General features: G+C 50.5%; 4 protein-coding genes across 25 annotated transcripts in view; 2 read left to right on the forward strand and 2 right to left on the reverse strand.

The window, feature by feature from the left end:
* The first annotated feature begins 9,678 nt into the window (after positions 1-9,678).
* On the forward strand, positions 9,679-11,483 carry HPDL (4-hydroxyphenylpyruvate dioxygenase like). Its single transcript, XM_028513114.2, is given in 2 exon segments — positions 9,679-11,039; positions 11,041-11,483. Coding segments are annotated over 2 exon segments (1,170 nt in total). The 5' UTR covers positions 9,679-9,956; the 3' UTR covers positions 11,128-11,483.
* Positions 11,484-11,781: 298 nt separating this feature from the next.
* MUTYH (mutY DNA glycosylase) lies at positions 11,782-18,601 on the reverse strand. 17 transcript variants are annotated; one of them, XM_036025966.1, is made up of 16 exons: positions 18,490-18,601; positions 15,815-15,935; positions 15,117-15,265; positions 14,982-15,021; positions 14,788-14,861; positions 14,608-14,649; positions 14,445-14,516; positions 14,254-14,367; positions 14,077-14,174; positions 13,850-13,994; positions 13,709-13,772; positions 13,348-13,539; positions 13,108-13,244; positions 12,872-13,024; positions 12,646-12,687; positions 11,782-11,971 (listed from the first exon to the last, which is right to left on the reverse strand). In XM_036025966.1, the coding sequence occupies exons 2-16, from the start codon at positions 15,927-15,929 to the stop codon at positions 11,840-11,842; spliced, it is 1,569 nt and encodes a 522-aa protein (XP_035881859.1). In that variant the 5' UTR covers positions 15,930-15,935; positions 18,490-18,601; the 3' UTR covers positions 11,782-11,839. The 17 variants fall into 17 exon arrangements, with proteins under 17 accessions (XP_035881859.1, XP_035881863.1, XP_028369625.1 ...); XM_036025970.1 differs by lacking the exon at positions 18,490-18,601 and adding an exon at positions 18,329-18,457; XM_028513824.2 differs by lacking the exon at positions 18,490-18,601 and adding an exon at positions 18,325-18,441.
* Positions 18,209-21,795, forward strand: TOE1 (target of EGR1, exonuclease). 2 transcript variants are annotated; one of them, XM_028513821.1, is made up of 8 exons: positions 18,209-18,404; positions 19,148-19,290; positions 19,378-19,418; positions 19,570-19,666; positions 19,784-19,942; positions 20,185-20,444; positions 20,638-20,797; positions 20,879-21,795. In XM_028513821.1, the coding sequence occupies exons 1-8, from the start codon at positions 18,359-18,361 to the stop codon at positions 21,497-21,499; spliced, it is 1,527 nt and encodes a 508-aa protein (XP_028369622.1). In that variant the 5' UTR covers positions 18,209-18,358; the 3' UTR covers positions 21,500-21,795. The 2 variants fall into 2 exon arrangements, with proteins under 2 accessions (XP_028369622.1, XP_035881875.1); XM_036025982.1 differs by lacking the exon at positions 18,209-18,404 and adding an exon at positions 18,806-18,995.
* Positions 21,708-24,225, reverse strand: part of TESK2 (testis associated actin remodelling kinase 2) — a 117,121-nt gene continuing 114,603 nt past the window's right edge. For all 5 annotated transcript variants that reach the window (XM_028513820.2, XM_036025962.1, XM_036025964.1 and 2 more), the window contains 2 exons: positions 23,727-23,844; positions 21,708-23,392 (listed from right to left, as the gene is read on the reverse strand). In XM_028513820.2, the coding sequence (XP_028369621.1) occupies positions 22,671-23,392; positions 23,727-23,844 (840 nt within the window). In that variant the 3' untranslated portion in view covers positions 21,708-22,670. The remainder of the gene's footprint in view (positions 23,393-23,726; positions 23,845-24,225) is intronic.

Here is a 24,225-nt window from a genome sequence, read left to right on the forward strand (position 1 = left end):
AAAAGAAACCAGCCCTGCAGAATCTTTGATCTCAGACTTCCAGAAGATCTCCAGAACCGTGGGAAAATAAATGTCTGTTGTCTAAGCCACCTAGTCTGTGGTACTTTGTATGGCAGCCTGAGTAACCTAATATGGTTCCTTTTAGTCCTTCCACCAGCCAGAAAATAAGTTCATTAGCTCCATTTTATGGATAAGGAAGCTGAGGCATAAAGCAGCGACTTTCCCAATCCTGCAGCACATAAGTGACTGGGTCGGGAAGGGAGCTCTGGTTTGCTCAACACAGAGAGACTCTTCAGCAACCAGTGTCCTTCGTTCCTGGGCTCGGGGCCATTTGGAGACTTGCAGAAATGAGAAACGTAGTGTGCTCCTGCTGACCTCCCCTCTCTCCTCGACCTTTGTGGGTTCTCTCGATCTCTCCCTCTCTCTCAGCGCCCCTAGACAACCCAGGCATTGTCAGGGACTCCAGCACAATTAGCTCCTTGGTTTCATTCAAATTGTTTAGAAATGTTTGAATCCCCTTACGTAGGTGCTCTTCCTTGAAACCCTTGTACTTTACAGCCTATCTCACCCCAACACTCCCAACAAGAGTTAGAGGAGCTGTGGGGGTCTCTTCACTACTTCTCCCATCCAGAAAGCCAGACAGGGGCAGGACAGTTGCCCAAGCAAAGCACTGTACCAGTCTGACTTCACAGTGGTTCCCGTGCACCATTTTATTTACCTCTCGCAGCAAAACTAGGAACTAAGCATTATTTTCTACTTTTAAGAATACACACACACACACACACACACACACACAAGCCCTGGCTGGTGTGGCTCAGTGGATTGAGCACCAGCCTGAGAACAAAAGGGTTGCTGGTTCTATTCCCAGTCAGGGCACGTGCCTAGGTTTCAAGCCAGGTTCTCTGTGTGGGGCCCTGAAGAGGCAACCACACATTAATGTTTCTCACCCTCTCTTTCTCCTTCCCTTCCCCTCTCTCTGAAAATAAATAAATAAATAAGATCTTGCCCTGGCTGGTGTAGCTCAGTAGATTGAGCCCAGGCTGGAAACCAAAGTGTCCCAGGTTCGATTCCCAGCCATGGTACATGCCTGGGTTGCAGGCCATAACCCCCAGCAACTGCACATTGATGTTGCTCTCTCTCGCTCTCTATCTCTCTCCCATCCCTCTCTAAAAATAAATAAATAAAATCTTAAAAAAAATAAAAAATAAAAAAATCTTTTTAAAAAGAACCCACAAAAATGCTTTAATCTCTTTTAAATCAAAAGAAAAACAGGGAGAAAACTGTACTTGAACAATGATTGAAATAAAAAAAAAAACATTTAAGTCAAACAAGATATAAGGTTTTTAAATTTTTACTTATTTATTTTTAGAGAGAGGGGAAGGGAGAAAGAGAGGGAGAGAGACATGGATGGGAGAGAGAAACATTGATCGGTTGCCTGTTGCACACGCCTAGACCAAGGACCAAACGCTCAACCCAGGGATGTGGCCTGACCGGGAATTGAACCAGCCACCTTTCACTTTGTAGGATAATGCCCAACAAACTAAGCCACACCGATCAGGGTAGTGAAGATATTTTAATATATAATATTAACATATTCATCTTTATACCAGTGCAGTCATAAAATATAATTTAAGAAGAAATAGCTCAGTAGGAAGAGGCCCGAGAAAGTCATGGTGCTGCCCTGGGTGAACTAGTAGGAATACTTTCTGCCACAGACGTCAGGGAGCCCGCTCTCAATGGCTCGCAGCGGCAATGTTTCGTTTCCCGTACAGGAGGAAGTTCGGCATGAGGGGGCCTCCAGGGCCGTCAAAGACAGAGACTCCTTCCTGCTCTCCCCTCCACTGTCCAGGCAGCTGGCTTTATCCTCAGCTGTGAGCACAACAGCACAACATTCCAGGACACCTCCAGACTGGACAATGTGCCCAGGAAGAAGACACACTGTCACTCCCAGTGGCTCTCTCACAGAAGTGAGAACACCCTTCCCAGCATGCCCCCAACAAACATCCCCCCAGTCTCACTGGGCAGGAGCAGAGTGTGTCCCCATTCCTGAACCAGTTACTGGCAAGAAGGAGGGAATTAATACAATGGACTCAGACTAACCCTCTCAGATGGAAGAGAGGTGATGGAGTCAACCATAACACCTTCTGTAGAAGTCTTCCTCGGAGAGGGAGGAACAGAAGCCAACAGGACAGATGAGCTCACCCAGGGAGAGCGTTCAGACAACAAAAGTCAGAGAATGCAGGGGCTTCGGCGTCCACACCTACTGAGGGCAAAGAAGCAGAGATGGAGCCAGTTATGGTTCCTGCTGCTGAGGGGCTTCCTGGTGGGAGAGACACACCATTAGACAGTTACGGATGGGCTGGAGCGCTGGCTGGGGTCAGCGCAGGGCCTGTAAGGGTGGACTGGGCGGGAGGCCCGGTTGCACATTAATAACTGTGCGATTGGGCAGGTTATGCAAGGTCTCTGCCTCAGATTCCTCTCTGTAAAGTACCCTATACACAGTAAGCATCAAATAAGTGAAGCTATTGTTGCTTTATTACCATCCACATCATTATCATATTTAGGTAGTGGAAGCCATTAGATGGGAATTAACAGGCCAGTGTGCTGGTCAGATTTGTGTCTTGGTTAGGTGGCTTGGGCCGGTGGGGGCTGCCCCTGCTCTGGGTTTTCTCTTCGCTAGGTCACCATGAGCCATACACTGAGTTTCCCTCTGGCTGTCCCCAGCAGACCCCTCCACACCCGGCAGCATCTCTATAAAATCTCTGTTGGTTTTAGCTGCAATCCTGTGCTTCCGAATTGGAATGAATTACTGTCCCTCCTTTCACCCCTGTCTGCTTGCATGGTTGCCACTCAAAGAAATTAATCAGGTTTATTAAGTATGACCTCTCTTTTGTGAGCCCTGCTCCCGGTCTGCAGATCTGTACCTGTCTGCCTCTCTCCTAGCCTGGCTCCAGTCGCAGAGGCCTCAGCCTCTCTCGGCACTATCGTGGGGGCAGGGACAGGCAGCTGGGTGGCCACATCTTTTATTGTTTACAGAGACCAATGCACCAGGCTGGATCGGACAAAGGCAGGCCTCTCTGTTATAGTGAGTACAAGGCCCTTTGTTGCTAAGGCTGTGGAAAAAAATAGGAACAAAAAGGATAAACGTTGCATCCAAATATGCTAATAATTAACACTTAGCACCATGGATATAAAAAGCACTTAATACTAAATTACTGTGATCATAATAGCTATTCTTCGTTCAGCCTTACTCCATATGGCATCATTGCTTGTAGTTAAGTACATGGGGGCTGGAGCCTGACTGCTTGGGTCCAGTCCTGGCTCTGCTATTTACCAGGTCTGTGACTTTGAGCCAGTTACTTGAGTTACTCAAACTCCTCCTGTCTTGGTTCTACATCTAAAGCACAAAGTATATAACTCATAGGTTGATATGAGTTCATACTATGCTTATAAGGCATTTAAACATGGCCTGCACATAATAAACACTCAATAAATATCATATTTTTATATACCAGCTTAGGGCTTTGTGTGCGTTGATCAACAAATTTAGCCCTCAACACAAATTCGTGGCATAGACATTATTATTATTATCATCCTTATTTATCAGTTGAGGAAATCAAGACTCAGAGAGGTTAAGTAAGTTTGTCAAGGTCACTCAGCAAGAAAGTAGCAGAACCCAATTCTGTCTGACTCTAAAAGTCACGCACTTTCCACTGCATTAGGTCACTGTCTCCATGAGCTCCTGGCAAGAGGTCCCACATCAGTTGTGATGGCACATGTTGGTGGCACATTGTTGGTGACTGTTTCACAGATTCCTCCTCCCGTTAGTCACAACTGGAACACACTAGGTACTTTCAGAATGAAGGACAGAAGAATCCTGTATTTAAGGCAGATGAACCAATGATTTCTCTCCTCTCCAGCCTGGCTTTATGCCAAGGCCCCAACCTGCTCTAGAGTGCACAAAGCCCACTTCTCAAGGTGGAAAGCCAGCTAGGGAAGAGCATGAGCATGGCCCAGCTCCGGCAAGGACACACTCAGGTTCTACTGGCAGAGTGGAGCCACAGGGCAGAACCTGGCCATGGGGCACCAGGCCTCCCAGGACAGATAGTGTGCCTTATTTATTTTTTAAAAGATTTTATTTATTTATTTTTATAGAGAGAGGAAGGGAGGGAGATAGAAAAGGAGAGAAACATCAATGTATGGTTGTCTCTTAAGTGCCTCCTACTGAAGACTTGGCCGGAAACCCAGACATGTGCCCTGACTGGGAATCAAACCAGTGACCCTTTTGTTCTCAGGCTGGCACCCAATCCACTGAGCCACACCAGCTGTGGCAGACCTTGTACCTTAAAGTCTTTGGATATCACTAAGGAAATAAAGTGAAGCTGCATGGCCCAAAGCTCCTCTCCTGCCTTCCAGAGAACTTGAAATTCTTGAGGGATGTCTGCATTTTGTTTTTTAAAAGGAGAAAGATTTGTGTGATCCAAAGAGAAACCAGAGTGCATTTTGTTTTTTAACATAAAGGGTCCCAGAGTCTGAGCTATTATACCTCCGGTGGAACAACCATCTGGGTGCCAGAACAGTGAGAGCCCGTCAGGGCTCTGACCACTGCCCAGTCCTTCAGGCCTCTGCCTATACCTCTACAAACCAAAGTTGGCCCTCCCTCTGCTCACACTTCTACACAACCAACACTCAGTTAGCATTCCCAAGCTGCTCAGTTTCTAAACAGCAACCTGAGCAAAACTAAAACTCAGCCCTACAGTATCTCTGTGGAAGAGAGGCAGCTGGCTATATCATTCACTGCAAACATTCGCAGAGACCTAACTTCAGGCAAGGCATTGTGCTTAGTGTGACCCTTGTCTCAGTCCCTGCCCATCCCCCCACCCCTCACTTGTTTCTCTAGTTTATTGCTAGCTCCTGATGGCTCCTCCCCGGTGCCTCTCCCACATCCAGATGTCCATTTGCAATCAGATAAGAGCTGGCTGGGCTCATCCAGGACTCTGGGAAACGCAGCCCGGGCTCCTCAATGAGGACACGGACTGGTGTCAGGATAATAGTCTATTAGGGGCCTCCTGGAGGTCCCCAGGTTACGTCCACAACCTAGTTCAAGGTGGCAGAGCTCACTCATGTGTTGACAGGCAAGCCGTCAACGCTATGTGGACCCCGCCCCCCAGACCCCCATCACAGGCCTCCTTCCTCACTCCCTCCCACCCATACCTGCCTCTTGCCTCCTAGTCACAGCCCTGGGACTCACAAATGAAGACCAGAGCAGGAGGGAAATGGCCGGGCTGCAGATTCCATGAAAATAAAATGCTCTATAGTTAGAGAGACATAGATTTGAATTTCACTGTGTTACTTAACAGCTGTATGACTTGGGCTGGTCACTTAACCTCTCTGGTCTCATTTTTCTCATCTCTGAAAGGAGAATAATTTATACTATTGGGGTTTCTGTGAGGGTTAGAAACAATATAAATAGGTGTGTTTTACCCAGTGGCACTCAGTAAATAGTAGCTATTATGTGACATAGGTTAGGTCTTTCTATATTTATTTAATGTATATATATTTTATCTCTCTAAATTCTTACAACCACCAGGCTACCGGGTCAGCCCACTGGTGATGCTGCTCTGAAGGGCTTGACTGGTTTTAAACTAAGTTCTCCTGCAGGGTCTAGACCTTAGTCTGGTGCAGACATGGGGGTTTTGGCCACTCTGTCCCTGGTTGGGTGACCAACTGTCCCAATTTGCTTGAGATTGTCCCAGTTTTAGGATTGAGAGTTCCACATCCTGAGAACATGAAAGTTCAGTCTTGGGAAAACTGGGATGGTTGGTCACCCTATCAAGGCAGTTGACCCAGAGCAGATGGAAAAGAAGCTGGGTTTCCATAACCCTTCCCACCTTACCGGATACAGAAGCCAGACTGGGCCCCTCCTGGGTTCCCAGACAAAGCCTGGTTAAGCTAAGGCCAAGGGTGACACCTAGAGGTTATATGTAGAACTGCAAGTCTGGTAGTTACCCACCTGGCCCTGGAGACTTTATTTAGTTGGTTCATTTATCTACTGAGTTCTCAGCATGTACCAACCCTCCTATTAGACACTGGTAATAAGTCTTGGAGTGAGGGTTGGGGGAGTCTTGGAAGGCATCCTCAAGCAAGTTAAATTTATGCTGAGACCTACTGATTGAGAAGGTGTTAGCCAGGTCAAGACGGGAGGGAAGGGCAAAAACAAAAGCTCTGAGTGGAAAGGAGGGTGAAACTGTCAAGAAACTAATCATAGTAAGGGGGAATTGGATAGTGGTTATCTGGAAAAAAAAATAAAGCTGGAAATATTGGCAAAGCCTAACCAGCCACAGGAAATGTTTTTGTCTTTACCCCGAGGGCAATCAGAACTTAGTGAAGGGTTTCGCCCTGGCAGGGCGGCTCGGTTGGTCAGAGCATTGTCCACAGTGCCACAGCTGCAGGCTTGGTCCCTGTCAGGGTATATATAAGAATCCACCAATGAATGCATGAGTAAGTGGAACAACAAATCAATGTTTCCCTCACTCTCTAAAATCAATAAATTAAACATATTTTTTTAAAAAAGGACTGAAGGGTTTTAAGCAGGACAGTAACATCAGATGTGCATTTCTCAAAGCCAGCTTGCTGCAGGGTGGGGACTGGTTTGGACAGCAGTAAGCCTGGAGCCAGGGAAGCAATGAGATATCAGTGTAGTTTATAGGTGGTGCAGAGACAGTGAGGGCCTGGGTTTGAGTGGTGCAGGGGATGAAGAAAGAGGTGATGGTTTGAGAGATGAGGAAATGGGCAGGGACATGGTGGCTGGCAGGAGGTAAGGACTGAAGGAACTGGAGGTTGAAACATGGCTTGCAAGAGGGCATGGGGGGATAAATAGTGATAGAAGGAGACTTGGGGAGGTAAACACACAATACAGTGCACAGATGATGTGTTGAGGAATTGTGAGCCTGAAACTTGTATAATTTTGTTAACCAGTGTCACCCCAATAAGTTCAATAAAAAGGGGGAAAAAAATGAGCCCTGGCTGGTGTGGCTCAGTGGATTGAGCACCAGACTGCAAACCAAAGGGTCACCAGTTTGATTCCCAGTCAGGGCACATGCCTGGGGTGCAGGCCAGGGCCCCAGTTGGGGGAGTATGAGAGGCAACCACATATTGATGTTTCTCTCCCTCTCTTTCTCCCTCCCTTCCCTTTTTTAAAAACAAATAAATAAAACCTTTAAAAAGGGGGGAGTGGGAAATTACTTGCAGGTTTCTAGCTAGGACCCCTGAGAGCAGCAGGACTGCTGTGGAGACAGGAGCACTGGAAGGAGGACAATGGTGCACATTGCATTCGAGGTTCTTATAGGGCATCTAAGTCAAGATGGCAAGTAAACAGTTAAACAAAGATTAGGAAAAAGGACATAAATATGGGGCCATATGCATGTAGATGGCAACCAAAGCCTAGAGAAGTACCAATATTTAAGAGCAAGAAAAGAGAGACAACACAGCCAGAGGACATACGGTGTTAAGAAAGCCAAGGCAAGAGCATTTCGGGAAGGACAGAGTGGTTGACTGGGTTAAACATTTCTGAGAGGCAGAGAGAGGACATCTGAAGAGCGTTAGTGACCTGTGATCCTTTCAAAGTGGAGCTATCTGGCAGTGGCTCTGATGACTAAGAAGGCCACTAAGTGACTAACACACGCACAGCCCGGGCACACTGGACAAGGGGGGTGATTCATATGCTGGGTGGGGCAGAGCAGGACAGTGCAAGATTTCATCATGCTACTCAGGAGGGCATGCAATTGAAAATTTATTAATTGTTTATTTCTAGAATTTCCCATTTATTATTTCAAAACTCAGTTGACTGCGAGTAAACAAAACAGTAGGAATTAAAACCACGGGTGAGAGGGAAGGGAGTAGGGGACCACTGCAAATGCCAGGCAATGGTTCTCACTCCCCTTCTACAGCTAGAAAGGGCCCCTAAAACACCAGGAGAGGGCCCTGCCATAGGACTATGGAACTGAAACGTCACCTCTTCCTCAAGAAGTTTCCAATGCAGGGAAGGATTTAATTACTGACAATTGCCAATCAAGCACATTTGTGAGGCAGCAGATAGGAAGGAGGAAGCTCCAGAGGTGCCCCAGGGCTAACTAAGATGGACAAAAAAGAAAGCAATCTGCATGATAAAAACCCTTCCCCTTTTTCTTTGCCCAAAGAAAATATACTGGGAAAATATTTGGGGAATTACTTCCCCCAAATAATCCTTTCTTTTCTTTTGTTAATAGTTCCCTTGCCCCACTATCCTTCTTCCAAAAACCTTCCATTTTGTACAACCCTCAGAGTGGTCCTTCTAGTTGCTAAATGAGTAGGTGCCCAATTCAATTCATAAATCGCTAATAAAGACAATTAGATCTTCAAAATAAACTTTATTTTGTTAAATTTTACTTAACAATGCCAAAACCATAACATGCTACAAAATTTGCCTTATTGTCCCTCCCCTCCCCTCGCCCACCCCTCCCATTTTCTTCCAGCTGCAATTGGCCTTCTGGTCCACCACCCGGCCCAGCCCTGCCTCCGGGCCTGCACACTTGTTCCTTTTGCTCCCTCGCTTCTGGCTTCTCAGGAATTCACTCAGAAGTCACCTACAAATCTGACATTTGTTACAACATGGATGAACCTTGAAGGCATTATTCTAAGTGGAATAAGCCTTTTGCAAAAAAAAAAAAAAAAAGCCGCATGATTTCCCACACACGAGGCACCTCGAGTGGCCAGCATCACAGAGACAGAAAGCGGAACAGTGGTTGCCAGGAGCTGGGGAGTGTGGAGCTGGGAGTGCGGCGTTACCATTTGGTGGGTACGGGACTTCAGCCGGGGATGGTGAATTCAGTGAACGGATGGTGAAAGGGTAAAGGCAGCGCCATGTGCTATCAAGGTGCCATTATCTGAGCAGGCCTAGGACCTTGTGAAACGTGACCACCATTTTACTCTTCTGAGTTTGTCCCCAGGACTGGAAATTACTGGAAGCAAGAACAGAACTAAGCGCTCCCTACAGCCACAAGCGGAAGATAACGGGCACAACTGCAGCCCCTGTTACAAGCCCCCCCTCCCGCCCCCAGCCGGTGGACACACAACAGCAATCCCCCCCACCCTTTTTAATCCAGTTAGGATCCAATAAAAGCTCAAAGCCCCTACTGCTCAATACTGGTGTATCTCTCCACACCACGCCCCTCTCCTTTCTTGAGGAGTGAAAACAAGCACAGCACAGATGGCAGTGCTGGTTGCAAAACACTACATATGTACTTAATACCCCTGAACTTTAAACTTAAAAAATGGTTAACACGGTAAATATTGTTATGTATATTTTACCACCACCACACAAAAAAATAGTCTCCAGAATTTTTTAGCTAAAACATGAAATTGCTTAAACAAAAAACTACTTGTCAGGAAGAATTTGTGCTCCTCCCCTATTGGGGCTGATTCCCTTTGTTCAGAGGTTAGAGTATGAGAGCCCACTCCTGGCATGGAGTGAAGACAGCTATTGTGATTTCGGGAGGCTGGGGGAGGGAGGCTCAGTGCCCAAGGGTATGACCCAGCCAGAGGTTCTGGGAAGGAGCAACCTAGTGTCCACGCTCTGCCCTCTTCCCTGAGACAACCTCCCGCCGAGCTTGAGAGTAGCAGCATTCGCTCCGCCCCCTCTCTCTCCCTCCGGCTCCGCCCTGCACTGGCTCCACGCGGTTTTCACTCTCCAGGCACAGACCCCGCGCTCTGAGGCGTCTTCAGATTGGGCTGGTGCGGCAGAGAAAACCGTCCGCCCCCGAGTGATCCGTGTGTGATTTCTCCCTGGGAAAGTGCTAAGAATACGCTCTGCGGGCAAAACTGGACTCCACAGGTTTGGGACAGAGAATCCTAGAATCCCGAAAAACAGGTGAGCGCGCCCAAGGGAAGGACAGTCCAGGGTCACTAGCCAGAACTCCATGGCCGCGGCCGCCCGCCGCCTGTGCCATATCACCTTCCACGTGCCGGTGGGGCAGCCTCTTGCCCAGGATCTGCAGCGCCTCTTCGGCTTCCAGCCCGTGGCTGTGCGGGAGGCAAACGGCTGGCGGCAACTGGCCCTGCGCAGCGGGGACGCAGTCTTTTTGGTGAATGAGGGCGCGGGGACCCGGGAGCCTCTTTACAGCCTGGACCGGTGTCACGCTGTGCCCAGCGCCACCAACCTGTGCTTTGAGGTGGCAGACGCGGCAGTAGCTGCTCGGGCGCTGGAGTTGCGGGGCTGCAGCGTGCTGGTGCCCCCAGTTAACGTAGGGGATGAGCAGGGTGCTGCCACCTACACCGTGGTCAGCTCGCCGGTTGGCAACCTCAGCCTAACGCTGCTAGAGCGCACCCACTACCATGGACCTTTCCTGCCTGGCTTCCGGCCCCTGTCCTCCAAAACTGGCCAGGGCTGGATCAGCCACATAGACCACCTGACCCTGGCCTGCACCCGCGGCAGCTCCCCCAGACTGATGCGCTGGTTCCACGACTGTCTAGGCTTTTGCCACCTGCCACTGAGCCAGGGTGAGGATCCTGACTTGGGCCTTGAGGTGACAGCAGGGTCTGGACCAGGGGGTCTGAGGCTCACTGCCCTGCAGACCCCACCAAGCAGTGCTGTCCCCACCCTTGTGCTGGCCGAGTCTCTGCCAGGGGCCACCAGGAGCCAGGACCAAGTGGAACAGTTCCTGGCCCACCACAGAGGGCCAGGTGTGCAGCACGTGGGTCTGTACACACCGAACATCATGGAAGCCACTGAAAAGGTGACCTTGGCTGGGGGTCAGCTCCTGACTCCTCCTGAGGCGTACTACCAGCAGCCAGGCAAGGAAAGTCAGATCCTAGCTGCAGGGCATGAGCCTAGCAGGCTGGCCCAGCAGGGAATCCTGCTAGATGGCGATAAAGGCAAGTTTTTGCTTCAGATCTTCACCAAGTCACTCTTTGCAGAAGACACCTTCTTCCTGGAGCTGATTCAGAGGCAGGGGGCCACAGGCTTTGGCCAGGGCAATATCCGGGCCCTGTGGCAGTCAGTCCTTGAAGGAGCAAGCTGCCAGGGGTCAAGAAGCCTGGCAGCCGGTAAGACATCCAGCACAGGGCCTGGGAGAACGAAGAGTCACCTAGAGGCCCAGAGTGAAAGGCTCTGTCCCTAGGGGCCAGGTGTGGCCTCCACCTCATCAGTACCTACTGAAAGAAACGAACGCTGAATCTGTCACTGGTGTCCAAAGAAGATGGTTGGTTTTTAACTATAAAATGTTTCTTACGTAGTATGTATGTAATACATGTGGAAGATATAAATAAAGGAGTGTAACTCCTTTAGGAAATAGGACATGACCATTACTTCTGAAGACTTTTGTGCCCTTCTCTGATCCCATTTCCCTTCACCCTCTCCCTATTTTAGGGCCATTAACGCCTTGCTTTTCTGTGTTGTTTCACTACATATGTCATCTATCCCTAAATAAAAGATTTGAGGTAGAAATGTAAGACAACGAATCTTCCCCAGTGCTTTCTTCCTCCCTAAGGAGCAGCCACAGCAGCGGGGAGGGCTAGGTCAGGCCTGAGCCAAATCACCCACTGGCAGGGGCTCCCTATAGCTGCTTTCTCCCTCTCCCCTGGGGGCCAAGGGAGCTCAGATGACTGGACAGAACACCTTCCTCTGTCTGCCCGGGGCCGGCTGGGAGCTCAGCCAGCGAAATTCAGGACCAAGTAGGACCTGACCACTTTCTGGGACCCTGAGGTAAGGGGACTAGGGAGAGGATGCAAAGTCTCCAAAACAACTATAAAAATAAGCAATTTATTAAACAGGATTCACAAGGGGTGGGGACTTCCAGAGGTATCACTGGGCCACACTGGTGAGTCCAGGTGCATCAGTGGGGATGATGGGCCGAAAGAAACTATCCAGGACTTGCTGGCCTGGGCTGGGCTTTTTCCGACTGGACAGAGGAGACACCTGGGATCTTTTGGAACTCTGTTTAGAAGCCAAAAAAGGCACTGAGGGGACAGCAATGAATATTATCCTTTCTCCCCTACCCCCACTCCACTGATCTAACTCAGGCTCTCTTGAAATGTAGAAAAGCTTCTGACCTATCTCTAGGATCTGCCTCTTTGGTCAACTCTCTAAAAGGCAGTCAGAGGTAAGCTTCCTCAAATATAAATCTGAGTCCTGTCTCCATCTATAATGCTCCGGTGGCCTAGTGTTCACGACCCTGCTGACTGCTTCAGCTGAACCAAATGCTCGGAGTTCCTCACACGCTGCATTGTGCCCACCGTTACCTCCACTACTCCTGGGCCTGGAAGAACAAACATCCTTATGCTGATTCCCTTCCCAAACCCAGATTACCAGTTGCTCCTTTCAAACAGCCTTTCTCGGATCCTTGCCTCTTACACAGAACTGACGGCTCTCCACCTCTGTCCCACAAAATCTAATACAAACATTTCACACACCTGACACTACTGTGTCCATCATTTGCTCTGGTCCCCTCTCCATCTGGACCCCAGACTAACTGTAAGTTCTCTAGGTCAAGAACCATTTCCCTCCCCCTAGTGAAAATTGGAGTGGGTGATGTTCACCCAGTGTGTATTGCTTAACTCAGTGGATTCAGGCTTAGGGAGAGATGGCTGGGTGAGGACCCGGGGACTCACCTTGTAGGTCCCTGGATGTTGCCCTTCATATACACGGAACACCTAGCCAAGAAGAGGCAGAAAGCGCAAGGCTAGCATCCTCCCCCACAGAGCCAGAACCCTGTGTTCTGTCCTCAACTTCATGCCCCAGCACTTTTAAATATATGCTATTCTTTTTTCTGTTTACATAGTAGTAGGTTCACACAGAACACGTAGGAAATACAACAAAAGATAACAAAGACAATGCCTTTTTCATGGCAGTGGAGACAGCAGCAGTGCGAAACTCTTCCCGGGTCAGCCAGCGAACGCCAGGTGGTGTGATTGTCACTGGGGCCTGCCCTGTCAGGGCCAGACCGTATACTTGATAGGTCAGCTTGATGTGAGAGAAGGAGTGGACCACCTGGGGGAGGACGATGGGGCTGAAGCAGGCCTGTGGATGTGGCTGAAGGAGTCATCATTGTTGACCCCTCACTGCTCACTCACCTGCCCAAGGTGACACAGGCGAGTGGCAGGGAGGGGCCCCACCCAACTCTGCAGTTCCTGCAGCAGAGCCTTGCGCTGACACTGCCCAGAGGGTTCCATGGTTACAGACGGGAACTCCCACAGCCCTGCCAGCAGACCTGAGACAGAGATCAGCAGGTGTGGTTGAGGCCTTAGCTGTTGACGCCTCCATTCATCCCTTTTTGCTCATGCCACTGCCCTCCACTCCCAGGACCCAGGTACCTGAATTGGGCCTCTGCACCAGCAGAATTCGGGCACCCCCAGGGGCCCCAGGCTGCTCCAGAACACAGGTGGCTGAGTATTCCTCCCTGGGGGGTCTGCGGCTGGCCTTTCTGGGAAAGCTGGCCACTCCCAGGGTCTGGTCCCAGGGCTCGGCAGGAGGTGCGCACAGCCGGCACTGTTCAGTGCTGGGAGCTGGGGACAGAGCCCCAAGCCCCACTCAGGCCAGGTGGGCTTAGGTGAGAGCAGGCCTTGGCCCAGCTCTGCAGAATCTTACTCAAGTTGTAGGATGAACTGAAATAAGGCTTCCATGGGTAGGTCCTTGACAGTGCAGGGATGGGCTGGGACTGGGGCAGGCACTTACCACACTCCTCCACATCAAGACTGCCTGGCAGGCTCTGTGAGGCTAAGAGCTGTTTCCACTCCACCTGAGAGGCATAGGGTAAGACATCGTGGGGCAGAGCTCATTCCTAGGACGGGACTGCCCCTTCCCCTGATGGCTTACCCTCTGGTGTGCCCGGCACAGGCTCTGCACAGGGCATTGGCTGCAGAGTGGGTGCTGTGGGGTGCACACTGTAGCCCCCAATTCCATGGCTGCTTGGTTAAAGTCTCCCGGCCAGGCTGGATCTACCAGTTGCTGGGCTAGGCTCCTACCAGAAGGGAACACTTCTGTGAGCCGAAGAACCTTTGGTGGCATCCTTCCCAATATCCCGCATTACCCCAACATCCTACCAGAGCTGCTGGGAGACAAGGGTGCTGCCGGGATCGGCACCAATGACTCGGACACGGCATAGCACCCGCACCACATTCCCGTCTACCACACCGGTCACCTGGCAGAGGAGGCTAGGAGTCAGCCTGGGCCGGGGGGAGAGTGGGCACACACAAAACGCAAGTGGGCTATGGACTCACCTGGCCAAAGGCAATGGAAGCAATGGCTCCAGCTGTGTACCGCCCCACACCAGGCAGGAGCCGCTGCAAGGTCTCTGCTGTACGTGGCACATGGCCCCCGAGCTCCTTTACCACCTGATTGGGGTAGGAAAGCTCAAGGTTAGGAGACACTTGAGGCCCTGGGGATCCCACCCTCCCTGCTACCCCCTTACCTTCCGGGCTCCCTCCTGCAGCCTCCGGCCTCGAGAGTAGTACCCCAGGCCAGCCCAGAGCTGGTTCACCTCCTGTGGGTAGGGTCAAAGGTCAGAGGGATCAGAGGTCAGTCCTCTTTGTCCCCATTCCCCCACCACCTCCCCACCTTAGGGTGGGTCTCACCTCCAGGGAAGCACTGGCCAGATCCTGCAGTGTTGGCCACTTCTGTAGCCACAGGGTAGGCAAAAATAGATGAAGTCAAGGGTGAGGGAGACAGAAGAAGCCTTCTTTACCCCTTCCCCAAAGGACAGGCTCTCATCTGGGATCTAGCCCATGACCCTCCCCTTCCTTCCCTGAAGTCACCTGCATCCATCTGGTATAATAGTCGATCACCGTGGCAACCTGGGTCTGCTGCAGCATGACCTCTGAGACCCACACTGGGGGAGAGGGGTTGGCATGAGGGCGCTGCTGTCCTGCCTGCTCCTAGCCCATAGCTCCTGACCCCAGACCTGAGGGCATCCAGGCAAAACAGCTCTGCTCTCAGGAGATGTACTCACCAGCATATGCCCGCCTGTCCAGGTCCTCCTCACCTTCTGCCTGCCAATGCAATCCCAGATGGGGAGTTATTGTGGAGGGGGCTGGGCACTAGCCTCCCACCCCATGGTCACTGTCACTGTCCTTTGTCTGCCTACCAGTCTTCTCCAGGGTAGGTCCCGCTTCTTTCGGTCGTACCAGCTCAGCAGGCTCTCCCGGAAGACTGTGACCTCAGCTGTATCTCTGAATAGATGGTCCGGGCAGACAGAGGCCTGCAATCCCACCTCCTCCTGTCGCCTGGCCAGGCCTGCCGGGGCCTCAGGAAATTCAGGAGTTGTCCCAGAACAGGCTGTGCACACAGGACCTGGGCACCGCAGCCTGCCTGCGGTCTGCTCCCAATTAGGGCTCCCCGCACTCCCAACCCCTTGCTTAAGCCTTGGGCCTGGAGTCAGACCAGAATTCTCTGTGTGTTGCCTTAGCCAAGTTTCTAGCCTTATAATTTTCCCAGAGTGGTACTGCTGGCTCCTTTGTCTCTGGGTCTTAATGAAAATCCAACAGTTTCAGCCAAGCATAACATACCTGTGCAGGGCTTTCCCATGTAAAAAATACTTTCAGGCTGATAAACTCATTTGATCCCATGAAAGCCACACGAGAAAGAAAATGCAGACTACTGCTCCATGCTGCTGGTAAGAAAGCAGCCATTCAGAGCAATTATCCCAAAGTCACGAAGCAAAGTCAGAATCAGATCTGTAATTAGTCCCTTAATGCCTTGATATATAATATATATACCATACTCCCTTCCTAGCCTGAATCTGCACCCTTTCGTGGCCAATGAAACCTGCCCCGAGCTCCTCACCATCAGAGACAGAGGGCTTGGCCTGGTTGCTGCTGGGGGCATGTTTCTTCCTTCTCTCCTGGCTGGATGCCTGCTTCCTGCAATGACTTCCCACAGCTGCTCGTGGCTTCTTCATGATGGCCTAGAACACAAAGGCCCAGACCAAGTAGTCAGTCAAAATGAGGCTGAGTCTTGGGGCCCTGCAGAGGGTGGAGTAATTTGAGGCTTGTAGAGATTAAGCAGCTTGTCCATTCAAACCCAAAAAGTTTGCTTCCAGAGCCTATCCTCGTGTACTCTGCTATACTGCAGTCCCTGCTGAGCCTCTGCGAACTCTCAAACTTTTGACTTTATTACCTCATTTTCATCAAAAGAGCTTGTTTCCTTTTTGAGAAAAAAAAAAGAATATACACAAGCTGACCTCCATCTGCACTCTCCTTCTACGAAAAGTGGTCCCTCCTCCTAAATAGAGCTCAAGGTCCTGTTCCTCCAAGCCCCTCCACAAGACCACTTTCCTCCCCTTCATAGCCAAACTTCCTTCACCAACTCACTTACTTCCATAATTCATTCTACAATCCATTCTCCACAGAGTAAAGTGATCTTTTAAGACATGATCATGTCCCTTACTTAAAACTTTCAGTAGCTTCCCATTAGTTCGTTCAACAAATATTTATGGAGTGCCCATGTGCCAAGCAGGCACACAGTCTAGATACTTGAACACTTCGCTAAATCAAGCATCAAGGGTTCCTGCCCTCATGGTGTTTACGAGTATATTCTAATGTTCTAATGGGGGCAGACAATAAATAATATACATGAGTAAATAACATAGGAGGTTAGGTGATAAACACTAGCATAAAGAGTAGAGCAGGTGAAGGGGATAAGAAATGGATAGGGGAAGAAGGTTGCAATGTTAAAGAGTGTGGTCATGGTGGGCCTTATTAAAGTGATATTTGACCAATGACTTGAAACAGTTACAGAAGTTAGCCGTGTGGACCCCTGTGGAAAGGCATACTAAGAAGGATCTAGCGTAAAGGCCCTAAGGAGGGTGCCTGCTATGTTTGTGGAACCATAAGGAAGCCAGCGCGGTTAGAATTGAATGAGGAAGGGATGAGGAGTAGGAAATAAGGTCAGAGAAATAGGGTAAAGAAGGTGGGGGGCACAGCATCACAAAGTACCTTGTAGGCCACTGGAGGATTTTGGATGTCACACCCATTGCTCTTAGAAGCCAATCCTCTTAATATATATAGCCTTGCAAGCTCCAAGACCCCATCTACCTCATCCCCTAGGTCACTATGCTCCAGTCATGTTTGCTTGAAATAGATGCTTCACTCTGGACAGACACCACCTTGAGGCCTCACCCAGTCCATGTCCTCTGCTGGGACAGCTCTCCTATGCTTTACCCAACATCTACTCATTTTTCAGGCCTTTTTTTTTTTCCTTCAGGTCTTGACTTAAATGCCCCAATCAGATACCCTGAGTCCTACCCTCTTGTGTACATTTCCATTGTTGGTCTTACACCAATTGCAATTTGACATTTATTTATGATTCTCTGATCTATGTCTGCTTCCCCAACTTAACTGTAAAACTCCATGAGAGCAAATACTGGGTCTCTTTTATGACTGTTGTGTCCCCTGAGCTAAGCACAGTGCCAGGTCAATTGAAAGCAAACACTTGGCTTCCTTATGAGGAAACCATGAGGGGTTTTTCTTATTTTTAGAATGGGAAAAATCCAAATAATTCTGAATAATGAAGAAAAGGACTCAGTAGAGAGAAAGGATGAATATGAACTAGAAACAGTGAATAACCAAGAAGAAAGGGTTGAGAGTCTTTGGTAGGAACTGGAGATCTTGGGAAAGGGCTGCTCTTTGGTAGGGATACCGCCCTCCGGGTGGCAGGAGTCATGTCCAATCACCCTCGAGGTCAACTTCCCTCCGAACTGCTTACAATTTGTCTCCTCCCCATAGTTTCCATTGCTGGAGCCTTAATTCAAGTCTTTAGCATTACTTGCTTGGATTATTTCAAAAGCTTCCCTGCTAGTGCATTGCTCTAACCCCTCTGCAGCCTCGGCTCTTGCCCACCTCCTCGCCTCCCACTTCCTGGAACACAGTGAGCCCCATCCTTCCAGGGCACCTGCCCTTTCCTAGAATGTTCATCTTTCCCCTACATTTCCCGGTACTCGCCTACTCGTGATTTGAACTTAGCTGCGGCAGCGCCACCTCCTCTAGAACACCCACCTCTAACCGGGAGCTGTGTCCACGAAGACAGCCTAAATCTCGAGCCCTCCTGGCCTCTAACTTGAACGCCAAATTACCTCCCCGGCCTCGGTTCCAGGGGGCGTGGCTCCGGCCAATCCGGCAACGAGGCGGCCCGCGATAGCCAATAGGCTCCCAGAATGCTGCGAACCCACTTCTCCGCGCCAGGCCCGGGAGGTCTAAACCGAAATACGACCCTCCAGCGACTTCCGGAGGCGACCGTCTGCGCCCACCCCCGACCCAGTAAATCGCGCCTGGAGACAAAGCGGAAGTTTCGCGTACCCACAGATTATTCAGGCGAGGGACCCACGGTGTCATGGCGGCCAGCGGTGGCGCAGCCTCAGCTACAGCGGTCTCTGATGGTGAGTGGCTCTTCAGGGGCCGTCATAAAAGTCTGTGCACTCGGGGAGAGGGGAAGGCCTCGGGCTTATAGTTCTAGAAACCGACCTCAAGTTTCAGAGAACTAGTTTTTTCCTTCTCAACCAGCCACGTGGAGACTACAAGTCCCGGTGTGCACCGCGGCTCTGGCCGCCAAAGCCGGGAGTGTTGGGAACCTGTCAGGGTAGGTGGGGCCATGTCGGGAGATGTAGTCTAGAGCTCATGGTTCTGTTAAATGGGGCAGATTGGGAGTTGTGGTCCAAAGGAAATTGGACGTTTTGAAATCCCGGGTGTGGGGCATTATCAGGCTCTGGCGCATACAAGCTACTGCCACTTGCGGCTGCTTGGGCACCATGGGAACAGTGCTATGGAGCCTGAGAAGTTACAAGAGCTGAATTCCTTGAGCCATAACGGTCCCTTCAGGACATGGGAAAAACAAAGCTCACAGATTATCTAAACTTCGTCTTCTACAGATAGTGACACTGAGGGAAATTTTCCCCAAAATCTCACATAAGCCACTGGGAAAACGCAGGCTTTCTGTCTCCAACTTCAGGGCACCGTTCACTCCAAGGCTGGTGTGTAAAGCATGCCTGTAACAAAGGCTTGAAGGGAAAGCTGCTATTTCTTGCCGTCATGGAAAATATTCCCAAACCATGGTCTAGCTTGGCATCTTTCACAGCAGCCCTTGCCTGAGCATTAATATTGATGGTCCTGTCCTTACCCCCAGGTGGTGTGAGCACAAGCTCAAAATCTGGAGATGAGCTAGTAGTCCAGGTTCCTGTGGTGGATGTGCAAAGTGACAACTTTAAGGAGATGTGGCCATCCCTTCTGTTGGCCATAAAGACGGCTAGCTTCGTGGCTGTGGACACGGTGAGGGTTTGGGATTGGGGAGAGCAGGTGGTTGTGAAAGTGCTGGTGCTGGGGACCTAACTGAACTCTCCCTTTACCCACCCGTAGGAACTGAGTGGGCTGGGGGACAGGAAGAGTTTGCTGAACCAGTAAGTATAACCATGACCTCTTTGGTTCCAGCCTTGACGAGGGGAATGGGGGGATAAACCTTAATCCTTGAGTGGAGGTCACATCCTGGGTGGTTTGGGTCCTTCATGAGACTAACTCCTAGCCACAGCCACCCCCAAACCCAACTCCAAGGTGCATTGAGGAACGTTACAAGGCCGTGTGTCACGCTGCCAGGACCCGTTCTATCCTCTCCCTGGGCCTTGCCTGCTTCAAGCAGCAGCCAGACAAGGTATGGGGCTGGTTTCACCCACTTCCCAGGTTTGTGGCTGGGGGGAGGAAGAGGGTTGAGATCCTGGGAAACATCGTGTGTGAGGTTGTGATATAGCAGATCCTCCTCCCCACCCAGGGCGAACACTCATACCTGACCCAGGTGTTCAACCTGACCCTGCTGTGCATGGAAGAGTATGTCATAGAACCAAAGTCTGTGCAGTTTCTGGTACAGCACGGCTTCAACTTCAACCGGCAGTATGCCCAGGGTATCCCGTACCACAAGGGCAATGACAAGGTAGGCCTCCAGCCTGGAGACTGCCCCTTCCATGACTCTTTCTTCCTACCCTAGGCTGGATGCACGGGGAGGATCTGCTTCTTACAGCAAATGGGGAATCACTAGGGACAGGGCTGGAGAAACAAGACTAATACGTGGGTGAATAGCACTGAGTTAGGAGGGAGGGAGTGCTTTCCAGGTAGGGGAGCTTAGAATAAGCATGGGACTCTGTCCTTCCCCATGACCCCTTTCTTTCCACCCAGGGTGATGAGAGCCAGAGCCAGTCAGTGAGGACACTGTTCCTGGAGCTAATCCGGGCCCGCAGGCCCCTGATACTGCACAATGGTCTCATAGACTTGGTGTTCCTGTACCAGAATTTCTATGCACACCTACCTGAGAGCTTGGGTACCTTCACTGCTGACCTGTGTGAAATGTTCCCAGCTGGCATTTATGACACCAAATATGCTGCTGAGTTTCATGCCCGCTTTGTGGCCTCCTACCTAGAATATGCCTTCAGGAAATGGTGAGGGACTGGTTGAGGGAAAGGGATGGGGCCTGGTGTAAACCTGTTTCATTCATTTAGGATATTTATTGGGTGGTTACCATGTGCCAGGCACTGTTTTAGGTGCTGAGGATTCAGCAGTGAACAAAACAGAAACCCTTGTTCTCATGGAATTTATATGCTAGTGGGCCAATACCCTCTTTCGCTGTTACAGTGAGCGGGACAATGGGAAGCAGCGGGCAGCTGGCAGCCCACACCTTGTCCTGGAGTTCTGCAGCTATCCTTCTAGCATGAGGGCCCACATAGACTACCGCTGTTGTATGCCCCCTGCAACCCACCGTCCTCATTCCACCAGCGTCTGTGACAAGTTCTCGGTGAGAACACCCACCCATTTCCTGGGGGAGGGGAGGATCTGGTACCTGGAACCCCTCTCTAGTCCTTCTTCCTACCTCTAGGCGTATGGCTGGTGCCCCCTAGGATCACAGTGTCCTCAGTCCCACGATATTGACCTTATCATTGACACTGATGAAGCTGCCATGGAGGACAAGCGGCGACGGCGACGACGTAAGGAGAAACGGCGGAGGGCTTTGTTGGGCCTGCCTGGGAAACAGACCTCTGGGGAAACTGAGGATGGCCCTCCCACGAAGCAGGTCTGTGGGGAAGGCCTCAAGGCTGAGAAAATTGAGCAGGAGGTGGCTGAGGATGAGACTGGCAACCAGCATGGCTCTCAGCAAGGTCACAAAAATGACCTAGAGGTGGAACTTAAAGCAACAAGCCCTGAAACATCTGACGTGGCTACCTTAGAAGCACCAGGGAGTCTAGTCAGTCCTAACCCAGTGCCTGCAGATGGACTGCATCGGGCTGGTTTTGATGCCTTTATGACAGGTTACATAATGGCCTATGTGGCAATGGGTCAAGGACCTCAGCCCTGTAGCTCTGGACCCTGGCTACCTGAGTGCCACAACAAGGTATACCTGAGTGGCAAAGCTGTACCCCTCACAGTGGCCAAGAGCCAGTTCTCCCGTTCCTCCAAAGCCCACAAGCAGAAGATGAAGCTGGCTTGGGGCAGCAGCTGACTTAACTGCTACTGCACTCAGAGCCCAAGAAGAGAAAGCTGAGGGTAGAACGAGGGGTCTGGGTCCCTCTGGCCTGTGAATGTCCCACTCCCAACTACTACAGAGTTGAGGAGCAGGGGGTTCCTGACAGAGATACTGCTACATGGCTCCTGGACCTTCTTGACGCCAGAGGCTGAGGAACAATGGTACAAGTAAGAAGGCTGATCAGCACCTGTAACACCAACTTTATTTTTAAATCTGAAAGTGTTTTGGGATAGTTTTACCAAAAAAATCAGCAGAAACAAGTTAAGAAAATATTTGACCGGCTTCATCTTTGGTTATTTCGTATTGTGGCTCTGTAAGAACAGACTGTTCCCACACCTCCAACCACAGCAGGAAGGGAGGAAAATCAGTCCACATATAAACCGTTTAACCAGTTGGGTATATTACATGTTGACAAAGACAAAGAGCAGGCCCTAGGGCCTACAAAACCAGCCCCACTCCCAACCACAAGGTTGAAAGTCATAGGGCAGAACATTAAGACTCCTTCATAAATATGAAAATAGATTAATCAACTGGAAAAGATCTTTGAATAGGTTAGCTACAAGCCATGACCACCTCGCTGCCTTACTCTCCCCTTGCATAGAAATGTAGTGACGTGGTCTGACCATGTAAGTGCAAACAGCAATTATTCATTCAAGTGTCTTAGACATACTGGCAAGAAGCACCCCAGTGTTCAGGTCCAAGAAACAGTCATGCCCTTTATGGCCTCCTGGCCAGCTCCAGGTTCCATCCAGTAGCTTATATGCCCCAGAAAAGGGCAAGAGACAGACCTGGGGTGGAAGGAGAACCTGGGGTAATAACCACCTGCCAGCTCAAACTAGAACTAAGTCTTCTGGTCCTGTCTGCAGAAGTGCATTGGGGGTCAGGTGGAAGCCAGAGCTCCTTGCTGGATTCCAGAGGCTTGGTATCAGCTGTTGGCCCTAATTAGGAAGGCCTCTCACTGCTGCCTCCCCTCTAATACACAGCCATTGGGCACTGGGAGCCCCAAAGTTGAGCCTGGCTTGGCCTAGCCTGCTTGTTCTGTGGGCCCCAGGGAAGAGTCTAGGCTGTGCACCAAGAGGGGGTGGGGAAGGGGGCACTGGCTTCAGCTGAAGGTCCATCCTCACGGTGAAGCAGGACTTAACCCTTCTCACCCATCCTGCTGTCCCTGGGTTTTCAGGCCTATGCCTGAGACAGAGAAGGGAACTGGAGCCAAGCCTCTTGGCCTTTCTTCTTCTACCTCCATCTCCTCAGAGGTACCTGCAAGGCATGGACTGGCCCCCTGAGGCCTGGGCCCAAAACCGTTTTCTTCCTGGGGAGTGGAACAGTCCATGGCTTCATGGGCTGGAGCAGCTGGTAGGGCAGGTGCTCGGAATGGCGGGATATCTCTTACTTTGTACTTGAGACTACTGAGACGTGGTAGGGGCCCATCAGACAGTGATTCCTCTTGACCTACAAATGGACAGGCCTCTTGATGCAAAAACTCTGGTGAACCAGGCAAAGAACGCCACCGGCGAGCAGGTGGGGCCAGGGGTTCCTGCCAGTCAGCCACAGGCAAAGTTCCAGGCCCTGGTGCATTCAGGTCAAATACGAGGGAGATAACAGACTTGCTGGGCAGGTCAAAAAACTTGATCTTGCCACCCTTGAGGTCCTGGCGAGCACTGAAAGGGTTGATTTTGGGTGTGCGGGCAGCACCACCTTGTGGCTGGTAGTAGGGGTCCAAGACATTCACTGTACGTGGGGGCTTGTGGGAGAAGATGTCTGATTGGCTTCGAGACAGCCAGATAGTACGTCTTGGGCGTGGGGCCTTGGGAGGGATCTTGTCATCTAGTGAGCTCAGTCGCTTCACCCCAGGTCCTCTTTCCAAGAGTCCTAAAGAATAATACATCAAGTCAGGGTTACTTTCACTAGTCATGACACATAGCAGCAGTATACAAAATGGTGTTTTTTGTTTGTTTGTTTGTTTGTTTGTTTTTTCACTTGAGAAAACAAAGTAGGTGCTGTTGTCCTCATTTCGCCAGTGAGAAAACACACACAAAAGGGAAGCGATATACCAAGTCACAACTCTTGGAGTTCAGTATTTTTTCCATTGTCCCCTTGCCCCTGCACCTTTCTTTTGAACATGGAATCACAGCCGTAGAGGAGAAGACCCCACAACCTAATTTCCTCCCTTGGGGTCAGATTGGGCACTGGTCAAATCTCTTACCCTTGGCTGTAGGCTGTAGTTTCATGTCCCTCTCCAGCTCTTCCTCCTGTAGACGGCTCAGAATTTCCTCCAGGGTCTTCTCAATCTCCACAAAGGATGGGCGCAGTTTGGGGTCCATCTGTAGTCCACAGCAGCCATTAGTCCTGCCCTCCAACCTCCCACCCCAAGGATAACATTTTAGTCTGTTTCTAGCATCTTTTAAGACTCACGTGCAGCTAAGAGATCTTTTCTGAAGGCCATAGACCATGAGGATAACTCCCAGAGCTAAGATCAGGGGAGATGCTATTGTCTAATGCCCTCCCCTATCGCAGCACCCTTTCTGTGTCTTATTCCCTTGTCCCCTTGTTTGGCACAGAACTCTCCTAGAGGGTTTATTCTGTTCTTTCTTGAGTTCTGCAGCTAATGTGTTTCTTGAAGCTACCTAGACAGAGCCCAGCTACTCCTTGGTCATAACAGGTAGGTAGGTCCAGCCCCAGAGCTGTATGAAATGAAAGCTAAC

The sequence above is a fragment of the Phyllostomus discolor genome, chromosome 5, assembly GCF_004126475.2.
Source record: "Phyllostomus discolor isolate MPI-MPIP mPhyDis1 chromosome 5, mPhyDis1.pri.v3, whole genome shotgun sequence".
Classification (NCBI taxonomy): Eukaryota; Metazoa; Chordata; class Mammalia; order Chiroptera; family Phyllostomidae; genus Phyllostomus; species Phyllostomus discolor.

Excerpts from the sequence above, each read along its gene's own strand:
- MUTYH (XM_028513822.2), bottom strand. The coding sequence starts at position 18,360 with ATGACACCGTGGGTCCCTCGCCTGAATAATCTGTGG. Across the intron at positions 13,540-13,708 it reads TCTTGATGTGGAGGAGTGTG|CTCCCAGCACTGAACAGTGC; the intron begins GTAAGTGCCTGC and ends CTCTGTCCCCAG. Across the intron at positions 12,688-12,871 it reads TCTCCACTGCCATGAAAAAG|GTGTTCCGTGTATATGAAGG; the intron begins GCATTGTCTTTG and ends CTTCTTGGCTAG.
- TOE1 (XM_028513821.1), top strand. The coding sequence starts at position 18,359 with ATGGCGGCCAGCGGTGGCGCAGCCTCAGCTACAGCGGTCTCTGATG. Across the intron at positions 18,405-19,147 it reads AGCTACAGCGGTCTCTGATG|GTGGTGTGAGCACAAGCTCA; the intron begins GTGAGTGGCTCT and ends CCTTACCCCCAG. Across the intron at positions 19,419-19,569 it reads AGGAAGAGTTTGCTGAACCA|GTGCATTGAGGAACGTTACA; the intron begins GTAAGTATAACC and ends CCCAACTCCAAG.